Source organism: Lissotriton helveticus, chromosome 9, assembly GCF_964261635.1.
Source record: "Lissotriton helveticus chromosome 9, aLisHel1.1, whole genome shotgun sequence".
NCBI classification, from domain to species: domain Eukaryota; kingdom Metazoa; phylum Chordata; class Amphibia; order Caudata; family Salamandridae; genus Lissotriton; species Lissotriton helveticus.
The window spans coordinates 59,369,609-59,388,631 of NC_136070.1; the positions used below are offsets into that span (position 1 = coordinate 59,369,609).

A 19,023-nucleotide genomic window follows, 5' to 3' on the forward strand; every position below is an offset into this window, starting at 1 on the left:
TATGACTTGGTGAGATAGCGAGCAGAGAACATTCAGTGTAGGTATGGTGCCTGTATGACTTGGTGAGATGGCGAGCAGAGAACATTCAGTGCTGGCAAGGTGCCTTATGACTTGGTGAGATGGCGAGCAGAGAACATTCAGTGCTGGCAAGGTGCCTTATGACTTGGTGAGATCTCGAGCAGAGAACATTCAGTACTGGCAAGGTGCCTTATGATTTGGTGAGATATCGAGCAGAGAACATTCAGTACTGGCAAGGTGCCTTATGACTTGGTGAGATGGCGAGCAGAGAACATTCAGTACTGGCAAGGTGCCTTATGGCTTGGTGAGATAGCGAGCAGAGAACATTCAGTGCAGGAAGGTGCCTTATGGCTTGGTGAGATCTCGAGCAGAGAACATTCAGTACTGGCAAGGTGCCTTATGACTTGGTGAGATAGCGAGCAGAGAACATTCAGTGCTGGCAAGGTGCCTTATGAATTGGTGAGATAGCGAGCAGAGAACATTCAGTGCTGGCAAGGTGCCTTATGAATTGGTGAGATAGCGAGCAGAGAACATTCAGTGCTGGCAAGGTGCCTTATGACTTGGTGAGATAGCGAGCAGAGAACATTCAGTGCTGGCAAGGTGCCTTATGACTTGGTGAGATGGCGAGCAGAGAACTTTCAGTGCAGGAAGGTGCCTGTATGACTTGGTGAGATCTCGAGCAGAGAACATTCAGTACCGGCAAGGTGCCTTATGACTTGGTGAGATAGCGAGCAGAGAACATTCAGTGCTGGCAAGGTGCCTTATGAATTGGTGAGATAGCGAGCAGAGAACATTCAGTGCTGGCAAGGTGCCTTATGACTTGGTGAGATAGCGAGCAGAGAACATTCAGTGCTGGCAAGGTGCCTTATGACTTGGTGAGATGGCGAGCAGAGAACTTTCAGTGCAGGATGGTGCCTGTATGACTTGGTGAGATCTCGAGCAGAGAACATTCAGTACCGGCAAGGTGCCTTATGACTTGGTGAGATAGCGAGCAGAGAACATTCAGTGCCAGCAAGGTGCCTTATGACTTGGTGAGATGGCGAGCAGAGAACTTTCAGTGCAGGAAGGTGCCTGTATGACTTGGTGAGATGGCGAGCAGAGAACATTCAGTGCAGGAAGGTGCCTGTATGACTTGGTGAGATAGCGAGCAGAGAACTTTCAGTGCATGAAGGTGCCTGTATGACTTGGTGAGATGGCGAGCAGAGAACATTCAGTGCAGGCAAGGTGCCTTATGACTTGGTGAGATGGCGAGCAGAGAACTTTCAGTGCAGGAAGGTGCCTGTATGACTTGGTGAGATGGCGAGCAGAGAACATTCAGTGCAGGCAAGGTGCCTTATGACTTGGTGAGATGGCGAGCAGAGAACATTCAGTGCCAGCAAGGTGCCTTATGACTTGGTGAGATGGCGAGCAGAGAACATTCAGTGCCAGCAAGGTGCCTTATGACTTGGTGAGATGGCGAGCAGAGAACTTTCAGTGCAGGAAGGTGCCTTATGGCTTGGTGAGATAGCGAGCAGAGAACATTCAGTACTGGCAAGGTGCCTTATGACTTGGTGAGATGGCGAGCAGAGAACATTCAGTGCCAGCAAGGTGCCTTATGACTTGGTGAGATAGCGAGCAGAGAACTTTCAGTGCCAGCAAGGTGCCTTATGACTTGGTGAGATGGCGAGCAGAGAACTTTCAGTGCAGGAAGGTGCCTGTATGACTTGGTGAGATAGCGAGCAGAGAACATTCAGTGTAGGTATGGTGCCTGTATGACTTGGTGAGATGGCGAGCAGAGAACATTCAGTGCTGGCAAGGTGCCTTATGACTTGGTGAGATGGCGAGCAGAGAACATTCAGTGCTGGCAAGGTGCCTTATGACTTGGTGAGATCTCGAGCAGAGAACATTCAGTACTGGCAAGGTGCCTTATGATTTGGTGAGATATCGAGCAGAGAACATTCAGTACTGGCAAGGTGCCTTATGACTTGGTGAGATGGCGAGCAGAGAACATTCAGTACTGGCAAGGTGCCTTATGGCTTGGTGAGATCTCGAGCAGAGAACATTCAGTGCAGGAAGGTGCCTTATGGCTTGGTGAGATCTCGAGCAGAGAACATTCAGTACTGGCAAGGTGCCTTATGAATTGGTGAGATAGCGAGCAGAGAACATTCAGTGCTGGCAAGGTGCCTTATGACTTGGTGAGATAGCGAGCAGAGAACATTCAGTGCTGGCAAGGTGCCTTATGACTTGGTGAGATAGCGAGCAGAGAACATTCAGTACTGGCAAGGTGCCTTATGACTTGGTGAGATAGCGAGCAGAGAACATTCAGTGTAGGAAGGTGCCTTATGACTTGGAGAGATAGCGAGCAGAGAACATTCAGTACTGGCAAGGTGCCTTATGACTTGGTGAGATAGCGAGCAGAGAACATTCAGTACTGGCAAGGTGCCTTATGACTTGGTGAGATAGCGAGCAGAGAACATTCAGTGTAGGAAGGTGCCTTATGACTTGGTGAGATGGCGAGCAGAGAACATTCAGTACTGGCAAGGTGCCTTATGACTTGGTGAGATAGCGAGCAGAGAACATTCAGTGCCAGCAAGGTGCCTTATGACTTGGTGAGATAGCGAGCAGAGAACATTCAGTGTAGGTATGGTGCCTGTATGACTTGGTGAGATAGCGAGCAGAGAACATTCAGTACTGGCAAGGTGCCTTATGACTTGGTGAGATCTCGAGCAGAGAACATTCACTGCAGGCAAGGTATCTTATGAATTGGTGAGATAGCGAGCAGAGAACATTCAGTGCTGGCAAGGTATCTTATGAATTGGTGAGATAGCGAGCAGAGAACATTCAGTGCTGGCAAGGTGCCTTATGATTTGGCGAAATGGAGAGCAGAGAACATTCAGTGATAGCAAGGTATCTTATGATTTGGTGAGACAGTGAGTAAAGAACATTTAGTGCCGGGAAGGTGCCTTATGATTCGGTTTGAGGGCGAGCAGAGAACATTGGGCATGGTGCCTAATGATTTGGCAAGGTGGTGAACTTGCATGTTCTGTTGAGCTAGAACAGCAGTGAAACGAGTACAGGCCACGTGGATGTAAGATTTGGTATTATGGTGATTGAAAGTCAATAAGCGCAGGCCAGTTACCTACAGGACTTGGTGATATAGAGGGGCAATAGACACTGAGTGCAGGTCTGTACCTGGAAGACATATTTAAATCGTGAGCAGGCCGTAGTATATGCCATCATGGACACTCTATGACTTTTTGAGATAGCAGGATGGCAGACATTGAGTGCAGGGCAGATGGCTGTAACACTTGATGAGATTGTGGTGGAGTGGACTTTGAATGCAGGCCAGTTGTCTGAAAGACTTAATAAAGTAACAGGACAGTGCAATAGAGAACACGCTAGGTGCATGCAACACTTGGTGAGATAGTAAGCAGGTGTCATTAAGTGCAGTCCAGGAACATGTGAGGCTTGGAGGGCTAGTGGGACGCGGACATTGAGTGCAGGGGATTTGTCTGACAGGCTTAAGGAAATAGTGGGAAAGTGCACACTAAGGACACGCTAGGCACATGTATGGCTTGGTGAGACTGAAAGAAGAATTGCAGACCTGGAGCCTGTGAGACTTGGTGGGTGAGTGGGACGTGGACATCGAGAGCAGGGTATTTGCCTGGTGAACAGTGGGACAGAGGCAATACAGGGTAGGCTCCGTGGCTGGTAGACCTGATGAGATGGTAGGGAGTGGGACAGAGTGCAGGCCATGTGCCTGTAAGTCCTTGACACATAGTGGGATGGGAATAGAGTGCAGGTTTGTTGATAGACCGTGAGAGGAGTGCAGCCAGTCACATGCAAGACTTTGAGAATAACAATATGGCGGAGTATTCTATTGGGTCCATTGGCCAATTGGATTCACCTCAGTGGATGGATAATTCCTGCTCTCGGATTGGTTGGTGTCCATACAGTGTAAGGCAATTAGTTGTGAGCTCCAAGGAACAAAGGCTGGTGTATGGGGAGAGCCTGAAAGAGCTTTAAAGAAGAGTGCTAAACCTGCATGATTGTTTTTGTATATAACAACTTCAATAAAAAGATTTAAACCATAAAGAAGAGTGCAGAGGGGTTGCAGAGGGTCTGTGGCAGGCCTCACACGGATGATACTCTTAAAACCTTGCCTCTGTGTGGGGTGCTAGTGGGCGCCCAAAGACATGAGACTAGCTCTCAAGACTGAGCATTTACAACATGGAGGCGCTTCAAACAACGACCCCTCCTTAGCATGACGGATGGTGACGAGACAAAGAGGCACATTGAGCTCACAGTCCGGGCATTCTGGAGCGTCACCTCTCCCTCCAGTCACCGTCCACCGTCCGCGCATGCGCCTCGCTGCTTGTTTGCGGAGGGACACACGGGGTACCTACATTACAGCTTTCGCAAAAGACATCTATGTGGACTGTTGTTTTCACGATGCTTTTATGGTCTTGACTCTGTTTTTCAGTATTTGACGTGCTTGACAACATCCAGATCCCTCACCGACAAGCTTTCCTTTGACGTGGGGCTGCGGGAGAACTCCACAGGTGGGTGTATTTGGTGTGATGCTGTTTGATGCTGTGACGCCTCAGTGCTGTGCAACTGAACATTGAATCATACATGCACTGTCCAACAAAGCGTGATTATAAAGGCACCGCAAACCTTTTTATTACACCCTCGTCCGCCTTTCTTGTCCTGGGTACTCTGAGAGGGAGTCTCTCTCAGTACAGATGACAGGAAACTCTAAATAGTACAAGTACGTTTATTTCTTTACTGCCTCAGACACGTCCTGTTCCAATGGTGACCACCGAAATCTCATCTCTTAATACATCAACAACTGACAACAGTAGAATGCTTGGGAGAGCGGTCACACGCAGTGCCAATGGAATCAAATGGAACGTGTGCCTCATAATAGTAAAGGAACAGGCTACTTTGCATCATTACAATAGTAATGGTAATAGTAATGGACTCATTGTTCCTTCTGCAAAAGAAGCTTACATTTTCAGCTCTGCCCTTATGACTACGAAAGGATACTTAGGCCCGCCCTCTTGTCTGTCTCCATCTGTCGATGGGATGCTCTTTCTGTAGGCGGCCTGCGGGCAGCAGTCTGCTACCAGGTACCAGGTCTTTCACGCTTACTTTCTACTCTTTGGCAGACGGGGTGCTGCATGTCAGGGTTCCGCACATGCCTTACCACTACCTGGGAAAGAGCTCAACTCCTCCATTGGGGACCCCTGGCCTGAGACTGGCACTGCTCCAGCGGACATGGGTACCGACCCTTCTTTGCACATCTGTGCTGTTTGAGCACACTTTGGGAGGATATTGCCAAACTCTTTCTGGACCCTCAATCAGGCCTGGTGCTTTGCTACCTCATAGCCTGGCGTCACTTGCCTTTGGTCCAGGTTTTTAGCACTTCACATCAATGGTTCCTTCCTTTCACCTCCCTTCTCCTGGGCAGAGCTAATGCTCTTCCTGTATTGTGTGGATGGGGAAAATGTTTGCCTACTGGACTCCGATAGCAGCTGTGGCTTTATTGCAGCGGCCAGTTTCAGAGTCTCCAGTGGAGAGCGGCGTAGGAAGGGGGGTGCGGTGGGTGCTGGCCACTGAGGGGGGTGACAAAATGGCAAAAATGTGCTTGTGCTATTGGAAAACAGTCACTGCTCTCGTGTTGGCAGTGCTCTGTAGCGCTGGTGTGGGAGAACAGTCTCTGGAGTTCTGTGTCTGCTGACCCTCTCTACGGTGCCAGGCAGCGGGCTGTCTCGTGCCACGCGTTGTTTTAGGTGTGTGTGGTACCCAGCTTGCCTCTTAGGTGAGATGCTCAAACGCAGACAGGGTTACTCTTGCCGTACTCAACAAACCAATCAAGCAAAGCAATCAATTTAGAGTTATTTCAAAGAAATGTTGAACACTGTACATAAATCATCTCCTTTAAATTTGTTAATGGATTGCTGTTGAAAGTTGTTCCAGTTCCTATAATGGCATTGAGTTACAGTACCTATATGTTGTTTTTGTGCGTGTGATTCCTAATGCATTGTTTACTGTAAGCTTTGGACCTTCCAGGGTTAAACACAAGAAAACTATTTATTATGAGTCTTGGACAGTTTTCTAGAATTCTGGCAGGAGTTAATACAATATATTTTGACTTTCTATGTTTTGTAAATGAATTTGTGTAACACACGTCTACCATTGTATTGTTCCTTAGCACCTTCTGAATCAGGCTGCTCTTCACAGTCTGGGATGCTCGCTGACCAAAGTCTCGGTGGTCTGTTGGCGTTGTGTTTGAATGTGTGCATTAGGAGCTTGTGCTTGTGGGCGCATTCGGATCTTATGCACATAGAGATGTGGGTTGGGGGCTTTGGAAATAGGCCATAGGGGGCTGGTGCTTGGAGCCCCTGGATGTGCTATAGTGCTCCATGCAGCTCTTCTGCCATTTCTAAGCACTGTATCCCACAGATGTTACTATTACACAGTTTAATGATACCGATCACGGAAGGATGTAAGGCTTTGTTGGCCGTGCTGGTAATCAAACTTGTGAAATGACGATCATTAAATGTCTGCAGCTGGCAATTAACACACTGAGTTATAGTGCTTGGCAGCAGTGTCACTACTAGGTCACTAATCGGATATAAGAATGTGGTGGCAAGCACCAGGGAGTTGCTAAATGTTTTGCCATTTACTATCCTGTAGCAAATGGGAATACACGCCCCATATAGGATTTTTTTTCTTCTGATCCGAGTAACTTGGTTTCCTTCCAGGGGATACTCATCAATAGTCATAAGCACTGAATTATCTCCGCTCACATGCGGGAACCCGTAGCATATACAAAAAATACATATGTATGTGTATGTTTTAGAAAAGGAGTACGTAGTACTAAATCAACACTCACACATAGACATATATAACATAAAAATATGCAGCCCCATACATATCCAATAGGCTAAGAAGCCAAAGTTACATGTATTTCTCTAGTATGAAAATAACACATATACATATAATTTAAGAGAAGGACATGCACAGTAATATCATTCCGCAATAGCCTTTTATTTTCCTAAAAGAAAACAGGTAATAGCAAGCAATTAGCCTAAGAAAGGCTGCATAAATATATAACATCCTTGTACAGAAAAGAAAACTGACACCTCGCCTTTAAGGCCTCAAAGACCCCGGGCATTTTGCCTTTAAGGCCTCCAGGAGCCCACTGCTCCCATCATGCACTACAGGTGACAGTTAGGTCAGTTATTTTTTCCGGCTCCTTCCGTGAGGACCTGGAGCTTGAGCTTAGCTGATTTTGACTTTTTCCAGTCAGAATTTATTTTCTAAATACTTTATTCGACATTTCTTGTTACTGGTGGTATTTACCAGTCTTTTTATGACAAATTGGTCATTCTTTTAGTCAGAAATGCTACTTTTATTTTATAAATGTCCTTTCTTTGGGAAGAAGATGGCCAAATCTGATCCTCATTCGGTCTTTCTCGTGTGCCTACCTTCTTCTCACGACACAGAAACCTGCTACCACTGCCTTCAACTTTCAAGAAGAACATTGAAAGACAGAGAGAAGATCAGACTTGTTGGTTTCATGGAGAGAGGAAAACATCATAAAAGCGGCCCAGAGAGTCAGCATACCTCTAGAGAGCCCTCCTCTCAGAAAAAACGGCGAAGACCTACATCACCAGACGCTAGAAGTAAGAAAAAACATCACAAGACAAGATCACTGTCGAGAAGTAAGTCGACGTCGAGACATGCTTCAGGCGCGAAGCATGATAGACCCCAGTCGACGTCGCAGCGCCCATTGATATCAAGTCAGAGGTCGACATCGAGATCTGCGCCTCCTTCTCTAAGGTCGGCATTGAGACACTCCAGATCACCCTCTCAAACCCATCAGAGGTCTATGTCGAGGTCACGATCGCCTTTGACAAAATCGACATCGAAGATGCCGCATGTACACCAGCGGTCGACGTCGAAGAGACCAACGTCGAGGGCTTCTTCTCATAGGTCTCTAATGCCAAGATTGTCGCTGCTACAGTCTTCGTCGATGGTGGCTCACTCCGTTTCGGCGTTGAGACGATCGACGCCGAGAGACAGACATTTTGTTCTTGCTGAAGACATAGAGAGACCGATGTTGAGATCACGGCGCTCGATGTCGAGGGAAGCTTCTTCCTCGCCTGGTATCACTATTATACAGATTATACCGGAGGGCTCTACGACTAACAGGAACAAGTCTCCTATCAACATGTCACCAAGATGTTTGGAGGACATTAGGCACTGGAAAATCCAACCCTGGCCTTCTGAGAGACCTCCTCCCACAGAATCCTCATGACCTTCTGCTGGTAGGTCCCCGAGGCGATCCAGATCTTCTTAAAGATGGCGTTCACACTCAAAAGAGCGCACAAGGTCCCGCCGATCACATACACCAAGGAGAAGACAGAGGTCACCACAACGACCCTATCAACTAGGTCTTCGTATAGAGACTACTCACCAACTATCTCGTCAACGCCACCATCAAGGGTTTACCCAGTTGATGATATTGGGACATTCAACGAGGTCCTCTGTAGAGATGGCAGCAAGTTTAATATAACCATGACTGTTCCTCAGGTGACTACTTCTATCATATTTGAAACTCTGCACCACCGAACTTCTGCAAAGCCTCTTCTTCCTTTGGTGCCAGGATTGTTAGAGCCGGCGATGAAAACCTTTTTGACACCTGCAACAGTGGGCTCAGGTCCCGCAAGAATTAAAAAAAATTCAAGGCCCCAGACCAAGATCCTTTGTTTCTTTGGTCTGACCCGCCACCAGACTCCCTTATAGTTGCCACCGCCAGAAAAGCTCATTCCAATACTTCCATCTCATCTGCTCCTCCAGGGAAGGACAGCAAAAACATGAACTCTTTGGGTTGGGAAGGAGAATGTGCAGTACGTCTGGATCTGTCATGAGAGTGGCTAGCGCAGCTGCTCTACTGGGATGATATGACTGGTCTTTATGGGACTCTTTAACAAGATTTACAGAGAAATTACCCAAAGACGACCAACTGGATTTCCAAGAGATTTTACAGGAAGGGGGGCTGGTAACAAACCAGATCATTAGTACAGCGGCCGATTCTGCAGACTTGGCAGCCCATGGATACGCATATGGTATTTGCTCTAGAAGATCAGCATGGCTTCGACTCACGGGTCTCAAGCCCAATGCGCAAAGAAAGATAGTCAATTTGCCCTTTAATGGCTCATCGTTGTTCAGTTCACATGTTGATGACCAAATGTCAAAAATGAAAACTGAGTTGGATACCCTCAAGGCTGTAGGCCTCGAAAAGAAGAAGGAATTCCGTTGTCGGTTCCGTTCTTATGACAAACGCCCTTTCCAGCAGCGAGTTCAAACCTCTAACTGTACCTCGCAGACCCAAGGTCAGACGCAACAGAGGTCCCAATTTCAACAACGTAGACCGGGAGGAGGTAGAGGTGCGAACAAACAACAGTCAACAGCACCAAAGCAGCCACAAAAGCAATGAAGTGTGTCTTCCTCCAAAGCTGTTCTCCTCTCCAGTGGGACGAAGTGTTTCGTTACATCTGGAGGAGTGGAAACGTATAATAAAAGACAAATGGGTCATCAATATTGTACAAAATGGCTATCTCTCAGGTTCAGAACTCCTCCTCCATCTACACCTCCGAGAGGTATTTCTCACCCCGACTATCGATTGTTGAAAACGGAGGTAAACACCTTATTAAGGAAAGGAGCTATAGAAAAACTTCCCGTCCATCAAAGAAATCAAGGAGTCTACTCTTGCTACTTCCTCATGCAGAAAAGAGGCCCCACCACAGAATACAGACTGATACTGGACTTGAGCTGTTGAACAGATACATTAGCAGAGAGAAATTTCGAATGTTAGCACTCCATCAAATATTCCCACAGCTTCATCAAGGGGATTGGATGTGCTCCATCGATTTACAGGACGCATCCTTCCACGTGCCAGTATCAAAGAAACATCGCAAATTTCTACGGTTTCAAGTGTCATCCCAATATTACCAATACTCAGTTCTCCCGTGTGGGCTAAAATCAGCCCCCGAACATTCTCTAAATGTATGGCTGTGGTGGCCGCTTTTCTCCGCAAGCAGAAACATTTCATATATCCTTACCTGGACGACTGGCTCCTGAAGAGTTAATCTCCCACACTGCTGCAGGATCAGCTGTCGTGCTGCCTTCAGCTTCTCAACAACTTTGGCCTTCATGTCAATTTCAAGAAATCCATACTAAATGCAACGCCAAAAGATCCATTACCTAGGCTCCTTCCTGGATACCGAAAAAGCAAGCGTGTGTCCTACGGAGGAGAGGTTGTCCTCAATCCAAGAAAAATGCCTGAAGCTCCGTCATGCGCATCTCCCGACAATTCGACAGGTGTCATTACTGCTGGGCTCGATGGCGTCATGCATCTTTATAGTACCAAACGCACGATTGCACATGCGTCTATTACAACAATGCTTAGAAGACCAGTGGATGCAGGTATCAGGGCACTGTGAGGATCATGTAATTCTCCACCAAGCAGCCAGAGACCACATCCAGTGGTGGATGAAGCGATCACACCTGATGAAGGGAGTGCCTTTTCACCAGGACCCTCCAACACAGGTGATAGTCACGGACGCCTATCTCCAGGGTTTGGGTGCTTATATGGTCCTCTACAAGTACAAGGTCTATGGTCCGACTCAGAAAAGAATTACCACATCAACCTGCTAGAGCTGAGAGCCGTACATCTAGCTCTCAAGTCACTATTCCCGTTGTTCAAATCTCGGTCCATTCTGATTCAAACGGACAATACAACAACGATGTATTACTTGAACAAACAGGGCTGTACCCGATCAAGAACACTCTCCATGGAGTCTCAACCCATATGGAACTGGCTTCTAGCGAGAGACCTGTCAATAGTGGCCATTCATCTACCGGGCTCTCTCAACTCCCAGGCGGACTTCCTCAGCAGAGACTTCGTCGAAGCCCACGATTGGGTTCTCAACAACAAGGTCGCTCACAGCATTTTTCGAGAATAGGGAATGCCAGACATCGACCTGTTTGCAGACGCGGTAAACGCAAAATGCCCCGTCTTCGCATCCAGATTTCCCCAACAAGGATCTCAAGGGAATGCCCTTTTGATCGAATGGTCTCAGAGCTTACTGTACACTTTTCCACCAATTCCGTTGATCCCAAGTGTAATGAACAAGCTGTACAGGACCAACGCCAGGATGAGCCTAATAGCCCTGGAATGGCCTTGCCAGTAGTGGTTTTCGGACCTCCTTCAACTATCTGAAGTGCCACACAGGAGGTTGCCATGCCATCTAGATCTCCTATCCAAACAGGCAGGGAGAGTATTCCACCCAACCTCTCCTCCCTCCGGTTGACAGCATGGCTCCTGAAGTCATACAATATGGACACTTACAATTGAATCCAGACTGTTTGGCTATTCTCATAGAAGCTAAAAGACCTTCCACGAGGAAATCGTGTGCCTTCAAGTGGAAGCGTTTCTTCCTATGATGTGTGGACAATGGACATGATCCCATCCGGGGTCAGGAACAGGTGATTTTATCATACTTTCTGCATTTGGCTAGATCTGGTCTTCAGTTCACCTCTATCAAAGTCCACCTTGCGGCTATCACAGCCTATAGGAAGTCCCCCAACCAGAATTCTTTGTTTAGAATTCCTGTGGTAAAGGAATTTCTTGAGGGCTTGAGAAACGTTTACCCACCAGTCAGGTCTCCTTCTCCTCCATGGGAGCTTAACATGGTATTAACGAAGTTGATGGGAGCCCCTTTCGAGCCCATTCATAAAGCTTCCTTGCAGCATTTGACATGGAAAGCCGCTTTCCTGGTGGCTATTACAACTGCTCGCAGGGTGAGGGAGATCCAGGCTCTCTGTTGTAAAGAACCTTACACTGTGTTTCACGCCAACAGAGTAGTTCTCAAAACACAACCTAGTTTTTTGCCTAAAGTAGTCTCGGACTTTCATATTGACCAGACTATTACTTTACCTACTTTTTTTCCGAACCCTTCGAATCCCCTGGAAAGATCTCTCCACTCCCTAGATCTCAAGAGAGTTCTGAAATTTTACCTAGACAAAACAGAGGCACTGAGGAAATCAGAATGTTTGTTTATTAACTATGGTCCTGTTAACACAGGTTCTGCAGCCTCCAAAAGATCCATCTCGAGAAGGATTGTTTCTTGTATTATACTGTCATACCAATTGGCCAACAAATCCCTTCCAGGGAAGCCTAAAACCCATTCCACTAGAGGGAAAGCTTCTACCACGGCTCTTCTGAGAAATGTCCCCATGGCAGAGATTTGTAAAGCACATGGCGATCAGTTCATACGTTTACTTGCCACTTGTGTGTAGATGCTGACACGCAGGCAGATGCTCAGGTTGGGCAGGCCCGCTGAGAAACTTGTTTGCTAATACCGTTTAGCATGTGTATGTCAATTTTGTTAGCGTTTTTTGCTCGACCGCGAGGACGTGGGTATGGGCTTGCTACTCTATTCAGTGCTTATGACTTGTTGAGTATCCTCTGGAAGAGAAGGATATGTTACTTACCTGTAATGCTAGTTCTCTTCCAGGGGTATACTCATCAAAGTCATAAGCAGCCCTCCTGCCTCCACTGACGAGCAGTAACTTTTTATACAGTATTATTTCATCTTAGATGCAGGTTCCTACAGGTTTCCTATACCGTACAAATAAATGGACCTAACTGTCACCTGTGGTGCATGATGGGAGCAGAGGACTCCGGGAGGCCTTAAAGGCAAATTGCTCAGGGAATCTGAGGCCTTAAAGGCGAGGAGCCAGTTTTCTTTTCTGTACAAGGATGTTATTTATTTATGCACCTTTCTTAGGCTAATTGCCTGCTATTGCCTGTTTTCTTTTATGAAAATAAAAGGTTATTGTGGAATCCTATTATTGTGCATGTCCTTCTCTTACATTATATGTATATGTGTTATTTTCATACTAGAGAAATACATGTAACTTTGGCTTCTTAGCCTATTGGATATGTATGGGGCTGCATATTTTTATGTTATACATGTATATGTTTATTAGTACTACGTACTATTCGGTTGACAAAAGATCATCTTTCTTTCCGAAAAATGTTGAAGACTCATCTATTCCCAGCCAGATAATTCAGTTCTTACCTGTACGCTCTCTTCTTAGCGCTGGGAAGCCTATGGGTAGCCATGCGCTTTATAAATGTATCTTTCATTTAATTTCCTTTTCTACAACATACACACATATATGTTTTTTTCTTGTATATACTCCGGGTTCCCGTACGTGGGGGGAGATAATTCAGTGCTTATGACTATTGATGAGTATCCCCTGGAAGAGAAACCAAGTTACTCGGATTACAGGTAAGTAACTTATCCTTTGTGTAAACACCTTAAGAGTGAAAACACTGTGGTAACAGGCTGGCTTTTTTGCATTTATTTTCCAGTTACTCGTGAGTTGGAATGAGCAATAGATTTATGTTTTCAAGTTTGCATGTTATTTAGGTACCTGGATGTATATATTTTTTCAAGCGTGAACGTTTCATATGACACATGTATCTTTTAAAGATGACTAATGGTGGAGACTCGCAACTTTGAGAACTCAATCACCCTAAGGCTGAACAGAATGGTCCAGCTGTTATAGTGACAATTCATGTTTCTAAGCACCCCCAATTTTGGCAACTAGGGCCAACTTTGAATAATTTCAATGGGTGGAGGGGGGGTGACAAGAAATGTTCCACGCCGGGAACCACCTGACCTTGCTACGCCACTGCCAGTGGAGCCTTGATTCCTGAACTTCAGCTCTATTTCCTACCAGCTTACTGTAGTCACACTGGTTGGATATGGTTTAGCGTACTCTGTGGTTGTTTCTGGCGAATGCAGGACTTGGTTTTTTATTGGATTTGTGTCCCAAAGGCAGCATCTCAATGGATCTGCAATGGGATTTATTCTTCATCCAAGCTCTGTTTGGTCCACTGGGCTCCCTCAGTGTGTCTTACTGTTTCCTTATCTTGCTGGGTTCTCTTTCTCCGTGATAGCCGGTTTTTGGTGGGCCATCTGCCTTAATCTTTTTCTGTATGATGGGTCTTCTTTCCTGCTTGGGCTTGGGAGGTTGGAGGTCTGTGCGCTCAATATCTGAACACGTTCTGTGATCCCATCTGGTTTCTAATCATCGGGGTGCCACTCAATGCATACTTCTACTTAAAGATATGTTCAAGTATGTGGTGTTTGAAGGATCTCTCTAAGTTCAGTAGTTAAAATAATTCTTCACACGCTGTATGCTCCTCTTTCTTCATTTTGGGAGTCTGCTTCTAGTTTGTTCATTCTCAGTGTCTGAAGGTTTCTCAAATAAATGAACATTTATAGTAATCTGAACATATCGTGTCCTCGTTTATTTTTTTATTTTTTTACATTGAGTAAGTCCTACTTGTACCGTTCTGTACACTTCATGCTGTGGCAGTTTGCTTGTTTTTTTCTTCCTCCCAATCTCGCTCTCCTCTCGGCTGTGCAGTATTCAGTTGGCATTCTTCTTGCAGCTGTCACCTTGGCAATCCTGTATTTCGCTTGTCGGGCTCTGGCTCTAATGGCTTAGATTGCCTACCTCTTCTGGTATAGTGGTTACTTTTTGGCTTTTGATCATTGAGGCACATACACTTGAGGTTCATCCTCGTGGGATTGCTTTACTGAGTTCTGCTTTATGAAGCTTTGGTAATCCTTTGTCTGGAAATGAGTCGGTATTGCTGTGTCTGATGCCTTTTGGTCAGAGGAATGGCCTTGTGGCAGGGTTCAAGCCTTCGAGTACTTGGTGTGTTCCTTGTGTCCATCTGGCTCTACATTGTCTGTCCTGGCTGTCTTTCTCCCTGCACTGCAGATCGCGGTCTCTTTCCCCATCCCGGGTCTCACTGTGCACCTTTTAATGAGGTGCTGGCTGAGGGCTCACGGTGTGCCTAGTCTTGTAAAGCACTTCTTTGTATCTGTTTACTGCCTTTGCACAGCCCTTCATTTGCACCTTGTTTGTGCATTTGTCTTATTCCTGAAGGCTTCTGTGGACGAGGAGTGGTCTCAATGCTGTACCTCCCACTACAGTCACCTCATATCCTATGGCAAGTCTCTTAAGCAACCACAAATATGTTTCTACAACTTTCTGACCAAACATGGTGACCTGACACTTTGCAAGGTGCAGTGAGAAAAAAGCATCTCGTCACTGCACAACCCATTCATCACACTTGTAAATCATCTCCACACGAACAGCTAGATTTCAGCTGAGGACCGACGGGGGGGAGTGCACGTTTTTTCTTTGCACCTAACGGGCAAAATGCACATTGGCCTGTCTGATTACCAAGCTGGGATTGGTCAATCAGTAGGCAGAGTCGGTGAAAGCTCTGCTGGAGTTGCAGAGTAAATAGATGTCCATGATTTTGACAGCGCTGACTTCCGCTGCTTAGTTGAATGCTTGTAGTTGAATACTACCTGTCCGCCTCAAAGTCACCTTTGTTTTCAGATTTCAGTCTGTGCACACATAAAGGATTTGACACTTTGATTTTCTTGTCTTCTAACAGAAAGCCCTTTCCGATAGTAGGAATTTGTGTCAAGGGCAGACTTTATCAGGCACCCTCTCTTCATGTGACTCATGTCATTGTGCAAGGCCACCGTTTAATTAAATTGGTCACCCTGTCCTATTTGTTATGAAAGCTCATCAGCTCATTAGTACAGTGGTCTTCTCCACTCCTCTAATAATGTCTAGCGACAGCTAGGAGAGCGGAAGTACTCGATGTGAATCAATAAGTGGCCAGGAAAGGAGAAAATGTGCATTGTTTAGAGTACAGTACTTTCAAGATCCTGGCTAGGCACAGACTGACTGAACGGCCCAGGTAGCAACTAAATTTGAAAGGATGTAAACATTTTACTGGTGGACAAATATTATAGTCAGAAAGTGAAGAAGAAAACATAAAAACTACATTATTTGACCCAAGGCGTACACGTCTCTTTACATTCAAGTCAGTGACTGGTCCAGGTTAGCTTTAGATTTCGGTGGATGGGTTACTCCGCCACAACGGTGACAAAAACCCCGCACACCACAATATAAATCCCTTAGTACATTATGGGATTTATATTTCGTCGGACAGGATATCCGTTGTCTTTGTGACAGAGTAACCCGTCCGCTGAAATCTAAATCCGGCCCTTAGTCATCTTTGCTTACTTGGTTGAGGGCTTATGTCACCAAGCAAGTCTGAGTTTACATGATCTGCTGTCTCCAAGCTACCAAACTTTTGCAGAATTCTAGTTTCTCAAATGAGGTCATTGTGACTTCCTCATCCACATTGGTAACACCTACACTTAGGTCACAATTTCATTGATGGCCTAGTTGTCAATTACAGTTTGACAAAGCAGGATCATCATCAATCTCATCACATAGGCGCTGGAAGAGGGGTTGTGCTGTTGCACGCCCAAAATAGGCATGGTGGAGTTCAGAAGGTGAATGAGCCAAAACGATGACTTTATCGTTTGGTTCTTATCATGTCATATTTGCTGTGTATTCAAAGATAGAGGTCAATTGTGAGACTATGTCTTCTGACAAAATTGCTGCTTATTCTTTTAACATTGAAATTGGTGTTTACTTTTCATCCTCTGATTGCAAAGTGAGTGTATTTTGTAAAGTGAACTATCTGGCACTCTTGCTGGGGCACAGACAGAGTGTGAAAAGAAAGGCTGTAGGATGTCAGTATTTTTTCTAACATGATCTGGACAAATATTTGAAAACATATCAGCAGTTAGGAAAGCACAAATGAAGAACATTTTTATCCTGTAGTTCTAAAGTGTGATGGAAAGAAGGTTTTTAATAGGATCAAAACAATTCAAGACACTTTATTTGGTGATATGCAAAAGATAAATATTTGCTGACTCCTCATTTCCACACATTGTAGGGGATAAAGTTTTATCAGTAAAACTGAAGGTCGGTGCGAATTGTTTAGCCATTTCAGTGGAAAATGTGCTGTCTGTAAATGATAGTCTGCTACCTCACCATGCTTTAGTAATGTATGTGTGACAGTGTGCTCCAAAATACACCACAAGCTACATAACACACCCATACCACTCTCCTGCTGAACCGGTGTGGCTCATTTGCTACACTTGCTCTTTGGATTTTTAACAATCCCTATGGATTCAGTGGTGCAACTTTGATGGCAGCACACCCACTCCGAAAATTGTTCCAGTACCACTGCCTCATCATCAATTACAGAGTTATTGATGATATCCCTTTTGATGATGATCAGCATTAATGGAAGTTTCAGTTTCTTCCTTTATCAAAGTTCCATGTTTTCAGAAACAATGCTTCGCAATAGTTTAATGTTCCCTCAGACACCACAGGAAGAACTGTTGATATCAAAACACAAGTCATTCTAGTACATCATGTCCACCATATTACTCAACTACCAATGGAAGGAAGGACTTTACTGTATGAAGAACGTAGCCCTGGGCTCTACAATTGACCAGCTAGAAATGAAATAATGGGAGCTAGATTTGTCCTGCATATCTCGTTAACCATGAAAAAAAACGATTCTGTATTTTTGTCTGTGGTTCAAAGGAGAGACTATAACCCTTGTTCCACAAGTATGATTCCTACAGACCATGAAGTTAAGCAATGGACATGCTGGGGGAAGAATCAATGTCTAAGCAGCTACCTCCATCAAAGTGGCAAATGCCACAGGAATATCGTCAAGATTAGAAGGGCAGCTTTGACACGACCGTGCCAATTTCCTGGACATATTGGCTATTGATTGTCTTACTTAGTTCAAAGCCATCCCCTAAGGGGAAGAGCAGAAATCTTCTCCCCTGATTGATTAATGTGGACTTTCAATACATTGTCAATGTGGTGGTGATGCGCAGGTATGGATATCTGGACAGTACCTCCTTTCACATTAGGTATGCCATTCAATGGTCAAATAATGTTTGACAAACTTGTAGGTGATGCCTTATACACTGTTAAAACCTAGACCTGTAATTCAGAGTCCCTGGGCACTTATCAACAAAGTCAACAGTGTTCAGCTTACAAGAGACAACTGTGTTGTCAAAGGGACAATTATCAATATACCCCCAATATTTATGAACCTACAGGTATCAAGTCTATTATAGCCAGGACCAATCCGACAATTCATGCAGCAAACCACAGTTCCAGGAAAGCACAAAGACCCAACAATTACAGGACATGACCAGATAAAAAACCTTTACTCCTCGGTTCAACCTTACCCACCTCCTGAGCCCCTTACCATTCTGTACTGGTAGGAGACAAGATCCAAACATTCTTACAAGCATGACAACATGTCAGGAATGATGGCTGGGTTCTGGACAGGAATTTCCCACAGTTCCTTCATCAACTTCCAGCTAAGCCTCCCCGAAGGGAACGCTATTTACATGTAGATCCTCTTGGGACGAGATCATTAGACTCTTATTAAAGAACGTTGTGGCGACTGTGACAAAATCCCAAAAGAAGGTTTTTCTTTGTAAAAAAAGGTGATTTTAAATGCGTATCCTTCACAACTTTCTACAATTTATCAACAGTGAAGGATATTCGACATCTATTGACCTGGGAAAAGCCTACTTTCTGATGGACACTTATACTTGTAGATTCCTCACATGTAGAACAACCCCCAAGCATCAGACTGGACCTGGAAACTTCAAAGCAGTGAGGTTACCGGTAGGGGGCACTGGACTCAGTCGGCATGTCAGTAATATTAGGTGGCACCACCGAGGCCAAAAAGCGCCCACCCGCTGCACATCGATATCAGTTCCTTTTTTGCTGACCCTTCGACGTGGATCCAGAGCTTCAATCTGAGAGAGAACGTTTTCTCACATTTAACAAATGTACCAAAACACCCCCCCCCCCTAATAAAAAGTCTGGGGTTGAACCCTGTAGGGACTGCGAGGGACAGATGTACATTACAGAACCTTATTCAGTCTGTCTGTGGTTCTTGGGGTCGGACCACGATTCAAAGACCTGTTCCTCATGCCTCAGTATGCA

At 45.5% G+C, this 19,023-nt stretch overlaps 1 protein-coding gene across 1 annotated transcript in view; it reads left to right on the plus strand.

Annotated features, from left to right (window-relative positions):
* RYR3 (ryanodine receptor 3) overlaps nucleotides 1-19,023 on the plus strand; it is a 1,933,484-nt gene that overhangs the window by 487,819 nt on the left and 1,426,642 nt on the right. Inside the window, exon 5 of the mRNA XM_078661960.1 lies at nucleotides 4,481-4,559. Coding sequence (XP_078518086.1) covers nucleotides 4,481-4,559 — 79 coding nt within the window. The remainder of the gene's footprint in view (nucleotides 1-4,480; nucleotides 4,560-19,023) is intronic.